Source organism: Agelaius phoeniceus, chromosome 33 (assembly GCF_051311805.1).
Source record: "Agelaius phoeniceus isolate bAgePho1 chromosome 33, bAgePho1.hap1, whole genome shotgun sequence".
NCBI lineage: Eukaryota > Metazoa > Chordata > Aves > Passeriformes > Icteridae > Agelaius > Agelaius phoeniceus.
Window position 1 is genome coordinate 365,251 of NC_135297.1, and position 6,916 is coordinate 372,166.

Sequence of the window (6,916 nt, forward strand, 5' to 3'; positions counted from 1 at the left end):
TGTTCATGTCCCACCTGTCCATGTCTCACCTGTCCCTATCTCGCCTTTCCCACCTGTCCCACCTGTCCCTGTCTCACCTGTCCCTGTCCCACCTGTCTCACCTGTCCATATCTCACCTGTGTCTCACCTGTCCATATCTCACCTGTCCCTATCTCACCTGTATCTCACCTGTCCATGTCCCACCTGTATCTCACCTGTCTCACCTGTCCCTGTCTCACCTGTCCATGTCCCACCTGTATCTCACCTGTCTCACCTGTCCCTATCTCACCTGTCCCCCTGTGTCCCCCTGTATCTCACCTGTCCCCCCTGTGTCTCACCTGTGTCTCACCTGTGCAGGTGCCATCCAGTCCTTCGCGGGTTTCACCGATTATTTCGTGGCCATGGCCCAGGAGGGCTGGTGGCCGTACCTGGTGCTGGGGCTCCGCCCACGCTGGGAGGACGCGCACGAGCAGGAGCTGCAGGACAGCTACGGCCAGCAGTGGGTGTGTCCCACACCTGGGCGCACCTGGCACACCTGGGCACGCACCTGGGGGCAGCTGGGAGGGGAGGAATGGAAAAAACCGGGTGAAATTGGGGTGAAAAATGGGGATTTTGGAGGGTTTGGGGTTACCTGGGCACACCTGGGCGCACCTGGGCGCACACCTGGGGGCAGCTGGGAGGGGAGGAATGGAAAAAACCCGGTGAAATTTGGGTGAAAAATGGGGATTTTGGGGGGTTTTGGGGTTACCTGGGCGCACCTGGGTGCACCTGGGCACGCACCTGGGGATACCTGAGAGGGGAGAAATGGAAAAAACCGGGTGAAATTTGGGTGGAAAATGGGGATTTTGGGGGGTTTTGGGGTTACCTGGGCGCACCTGGGGATACCTGGGCACACCTGGGCAGGCACCTGGGGGCAGCTGGGAGGGGAGGAATGGAAAAAACCGGGTGAAATTTGGGTGAAAAATGGGGATTTTGGGGGTTTGGGGTTACCTGGGCACACCTGGGGGTGAGAAAATGGGGGAAAATGGGAAAAAAACCAGAAAAAATTGTGGGGAAATTGGGCACACCTGGGCACACCTGGGCACACCTGAGGGTGGGAAAAAATGGTGAAAATTCAAAAATTTGTGGGGAAATTCACAAAAAATTTTTGAAAAATCGGGGAAAAAAGGGGAATTTGGTAAAATTTGGTCTCACCTGAGCTCACCTGGGCACACCTGGGGGTGGGGAAAAATGGGTGAAAAATTCAGAAATTTGTGGGAAAATTCGCAAAAAAATTTTGGGAAAATCAGGGAAAAAATGGTGGATTTGGGAAAATGGGGGGAAATGCAAAAAATTCATGGAGAAAAAATGGAAAAAATTGTGGGAAATTTGGCTCACCTGGGCACACCTGGGCACACCTGAGGGGTGGGGAAAAATGGTGAAAAATGGTGAAAAATTCAAAAATTTGTGGGGAAATTCGCTAAAAATTTTGGGAAAATTGGGGAAAAAAGGGGAATTCGGTAAAATTTGGTCTCACCTGAGCTCACCTGGGCACACCTGAGGGTGGGAAAATTGGGAAAAAATTCATGGAGAAATTGGGCACACCTGGGCACACCTGGGGTGGGAAAATGGTGAAAATTTCAAAAATTTGTGGGGAAATTCACAAAAAATTTTTAAAAAATCGGGGAAAAAATCAGGGAATTTGGTAAAAATGGGGGAAAATGCAAAAAATTCATGGTAAAATTGGGCCCACCTGGGCACACCTGGGCACACCTGAGGGTGGGGAAAAATGGGAAAATGGTGAAAAATTCAAAAATTTGTGGGGAAATTCGCAAAAAATTTGAAAAATCAGGGAAAAAAGGGGGAATTTGTTAAAATTGGGTCTCACCTGAGCTCACCTGAGGGTGAGAAAATTGGGAAAAAATTCATGGGGAAATTGGGCACACCTGGGGGTGGGAAAATGGTGAAAAATACACAAATTTGTGGGAAATTCGCTAAAAAATTTTAAAAATCGGGGAAAAATGGGGAATTTGGTATAATGGGAGGAAAATGCAAAAAATTCATGGGGAAATTTGGCACACCTGAGCTCACCTGGGCACACCTGGGGGTGGGGAAAAATGGGGAAAAATGTGAAAAATGGTGAAAAATGCAAAAATTTGTGGGGAAATTCGCAAAAAATTTTAAAAAATCGGGGAAAAAAGGGGGAATTTGGTAAAATTGGGTCTCACCTGTGCTCACCTGTGCTCACCTGGCCCGCAGACATTCGAGCAGCGGCGGTACCAGCAGTACACCTGCTACACCGTGTTCTTCATCAGCATCGAGATGTGCCAGATCGCCGACGTGCTGATCCGCAAGACGCGGCGGCTCTCGCTCTTCCAGCAGGGCCTCTTCAGGTGAGCCTGGGCGCACCTGGGCGCACCTGGGGGAACAAAAATGGGGAAAATTGGGGGAAATTTGGTGGAATTTTGAGGGAAATTTGGTGGAATTTTGAGGGAAATTGGGGGAAATCGGGGGAAAATCGGTGGAAATTGGAGAATGTGGGGACACCTGGAAGCACCTGGGCACACCTGGGCACACCTGGGGGCACCTGGGGGCACGGAAATGGGGAAAATTGGGGAAATTTGGTGAAAATTGGGGGAAATTTGGTGAAAATTGGGGGAAATAGGTGGAAATTGGGGGAAAATTGGTGGAAATTGGGAGAATTTGGGCACACCTGGGCACACCTGAGGGTGGGGAAATGGGGGGAATGGGGAGAAAATGGGAAAATTGGGGGAAAATCGGTGAAAATTGGGGAAAATTGGTGAAAATTGGGGGAAAATCGGTGAAAATTTGAGGGAAATTGGTGAAAATTGGAGAATTTGGGGCACCTGGGAGCACCTGGGAGCAGGGAAATGGTGAAAATTGGGGGAAAATTGGTGGAAATTGGAGAATTTGGGGGCACAAAAATGGGGGGGAAATGGTGAAAATGGGGGGGAAATCGGTGGAAATTTGAGGGAGATCGGTGAAAATTGGGGAATTCGGTGGAAATTGGAGAATTTGGGGGCACCTGGGCGCACCTGGGGGCACAGAAATGGGGGGGAAATGGTGAAAATTGGGGAAAATCGGGGGAAAATTGAGGGAAATTGGGGGAAATTCGGTGGAAATTGGAGAATTTGGGGACACCTGGGAGCACCTGGGGGCACAGAAATGGGGGGGAAATCAGGGAAAATTGGTGAAAATTGAGGGAAATTCGGTAGAAATTGGGGAAATTTGGTGGAAATTCGAGAATTTGGGGACACCTGGGCACACCTGGGGGTGGGGAAATGGGGGGAAATTGTGGAAATTGGGGGAAATTCGGTGGAAATTGGGAGAATTTGGGGGCACCTGGGCGCACCTGGGGGTGGGGAAATGGGGGGAAATGTGGAAATTGGGGGAAAAATTGGTGGAAATTGGGGGAAATTCGGTGAAAATTTGAGGGAAAGAGGTGAAAATTGGAGAATTTGGGGGCACCTGGGGGCACAAAAATGGGGGGGAAATTTGGTGGAAATTGGGGGAAAATTGGGGAAATTGGGGAAATCTCGGTGGAAATTGGAGAATTTGGGGGCACCTGGGCACACCTGGGGGCACTAAAACAGGAGAAAAATGGCCAAAATTGGGGGGAAAAAACGGGATAAAAATGGGGATTTGGGGGATTTTCGAGGGGGAATTGGGAACCTGGGCACACCTGGGTGCACCTGGGCACACCTGGGGGTGGGAAATGGGGAAAAAACGGCAAAAAAATGGGGAAAATGGGGAATTTGGGGGCACCTGGGCACACCTGGGCACACCTGGGCACACCTGGGCACACCTGGGCACACCTGGTGACCCTCAGGTGCCCCTGTCAGGAACCGGACGCTGCTGGTGGCCATCGTGTTCCAGGTGTGCATCGGCTGCTTCCTCTGCTACTGCCCGGGCATGCCCAACGTCTTCAACTTCATGCCCATCAGGTGAGGCCGGCGCACCTGGGCACACCTGGGCACTCCTGGGAACCCCCAAAATACACCTGGGCACACCTGGGCACACCTGGGCACCCCCAAAATACACCTGGGTGCAGCTGGGCACACCTGGGTACACCTGGGAACCCCAAAACCCACCTGGGTGCACCTGGGACCCCCAAAAAACACCTGGGAACTTCCCAGACACATCTGGGCACACCTGGAAACCCCCCCCAAAATACACCTGGGCACACCTGGGCACACCTGGGGACCCCCCCAAAACCACCTGGGCACACCTGGGCACACCTGGGAACCCCCCCAAAATACACCTGGGCGCAGCTGGGAACCCCAAAATCCACCTGGGCACCTCCCCAGACACACCTGGGCACACTTGGGCACCCCAAAAAACACCTGGGTGCAGCTGGGAACCCAAAAACACCTGGGCACAGCTGGGCACACCTGGGCACCTCCCCAAAATACACCTGGGCACACCTGGGCACACCTGGGGGCCCCAAAAAAGACCTGACACCTCCAAACCCACCTGGGCACACCAGGGCACCTCCCCAAAATACACCTGGGCACACCTGGGCACACCCCCCAAAATACACCTGGGCACACCTGGGGACCCCAAAAAACACCTGGGCAACCCCCAAAAAAACACCTGGACACACCCGGGGTCTCACCTGGGCGCACCTGTCCAGGTTCCAGTGGTGGTTGGTGCCGATGCCCTTTGGGCTCCTCATCCTCGTCTACGACGAAATCCGGAAACTCGGAGTGCGGAGACACCCGGGCAGTGAGTGACGCACCTGGGCACACCTGGGCACACCTGGGCACACCTGGGCGCACCTGGGACGCACCTGGGGGCGGGAAATGGGGAAAAAACGGCAAAAAAATGGGGGGAAATGGGGAATTTGGGCACACCTGGGCGCACCTGGGGGCACCTGGGCACTGCCCCACCCTCACCTGTCTGGGTTCTCTTCCCCCCCTCCCAGGCTGGTGGGATCGGGAACTTTACTACTGAAAGGAACAGCTGGGCACACCTGGGCACACCTGGGACCCTCCTTGGATTCTCTTTGGATACCTGGGACCCTCCCTGAACACACCTGGGCACACCTGGGACCCTCCTTGGACACTTGGGGCTCACCTGGGCACACCTGGGACCCACCTGGGCACACCTGGGACCCACCTGAAACCCCCCTTGAACACCTGGAATCCACCTGGGCACACCTGGAACTCACCTGGGACTCACCTGAGCCCACCTGGGACCCTCCCTGAACACCTGGAAGTCACCTTGGACACACCTGGATCTTACCTGAGACCTACCTTGGACACCTGGGACCCACCTTGGACACCTGAAACCCACCTGGATCTCACCTGGGACCCTCCTTGAACACCTGGGCACACCTGGGGCACCTGGGACCCACCTTGGACTCACCTGGGACCCACCTGGGACCCACCTGGGCACACCTGAGGCACCTGAAATCCACCTTGGACTCACCTGGGCACACCTGGGCCCCTCCCTGCACTCGATCCCCTCCCTTCCCCCCCCAATCCCAAATAAAGGCACAGGTGACTCAGCCAGGTGTGTTCAGGTGCGTTTATTGCTAAGAGAAAGAGCCTCAAATAATCTCAAAAAAATTAAAAAAAAATCATTAAAAAATCCACAAAATTAAAAAAAATCCACAAAAATTGTTTAAGCTCCAGCCACCCCGAAAATCACCAAAAAACGCCCTCGAAATTAAAAAAAATTCCTCCAAAAAATTTGAAAATTTCACAAAAAATCGCCCCAAAATCCTCCCCCAAAAAAAAGCCAAAAAATTAAAAAAAGTTGCACCAAAAAAAAAAAATCCCCCAAAATCTTCCCCAAAGGAATCCCCCCAGAAAAACCCAAAATAATGCAAAACTCCCCCAAAAATCCAAGAAAAAAAATCCAAAAAACCACCCAAAATAAAAAAAAAAACCTTAAAAAATTTTAAAAATTGCACAAAAAGAATCCCCCCAGAAAAACCGCAAAAATGCAAATCTCCCCCGAAAAAGTCCCCCAAAATCCCCCAAAATAAAAAAAAAAAAATTAAAAAATTTTTAAAAATTGCACAAAAAAATGCCCCCAAATCCCCCCCGCAAAAGAATCACCCCTGGAAAAACCCAAAAAAATGCAAAACTCCCCCAAAATCCAAAAAAAAAAATCCCAAAAAACCCCTAAAAATAATAAAAAAAAAACTTAAAAATTTAAAAAATTGCACGAAAAAATCATCCCAACCCCCCCCCCGCAAAAAAATCAACCCAGAAAAAACCCAAAAAAAATGCAAAATCCCCCCAAAATCCAAGAAATAAAATCCCAAAAAATCCCGAAAAATAAAAAAAAAATTAAAAAAATTTTAAAAATTGCACCAAAAAAATCCCCCCCCAAAAGAATCCCCACAGCAAAACCCAAAAAAATGCAAAACTGCCCCAAAATCCAAAATAAAAAATCCAAAAAATACTGAAAAATGAAAAAAAAACCCCCAAAAATTGAAAAAATATCACGAAAAAATCCCCCCAAACTTCCCCCCGCAAAATAATCAACCCGGAAAAACCCAAAAAAATGCAAAATCCCCCCAAAATCCAAAAAAAAAAATCCCAAAAAATTCCAAAAAATAAAAAAACCCCCCAAAAATTGGAAAAAAATTGCACAAAAAATCTCCCCAAACCTCCCCCAAGCAAAATAATCAACCCGGAAAAACCCAAAAAAATGCAAAATACACCCAAAATCCAAAAATAAAATCCCAAAAATGCCGAAAAATAAAAAAAAAAAAACCAAAAAATTGAATAAAATTGCACAAAAATGTCCCAAACCCCCCCCGCAAAAAAAAACCCCCGAAAAAATTGCAAAACTGCCCCAAAATCCAAATTTAAAAATCCCCAAAAATGCCGAAAAATTAAAAAAAATTCCCAAAAAATTGAAAAAAATTGCACGAAAAAATCCCCCCCGCAAAAGAATGCCCCAGAAAAACCCAAAAAATTGA

General features: G+C 49.5%; 1 protein-coding gene across 1 annotated transcript in view; it reads left to right on the forward strand.

Moving 5' to 3' along the window:
* Positions 1–5,358, forward strand: part of ATP4A (ATPase H+/K+ transporting subunit alpha) — a 30,820-nt gene extending 25,462 nt beyond the window's left edge. Inside the window, 5 exon segments of the mRNA XM_077192405.1 lie at positions 337–482; positions 2,218–2,351; positions 3,822–3,923; positions 4,613–4,704; positions 4,904–5,358. Coding sequence (XP_077048520.1) covers positions 337–482; positions 2,218–2,351; positions 3,822–3,923; positions 4,613–4,704; positions 4,904–4,932 — 503 coding nt within the window. The 3' untranslated portion in view covers positions 4,933–5,358.
* Positions 5,359–6,916: the final 1,558 nt, after the last annotated feature.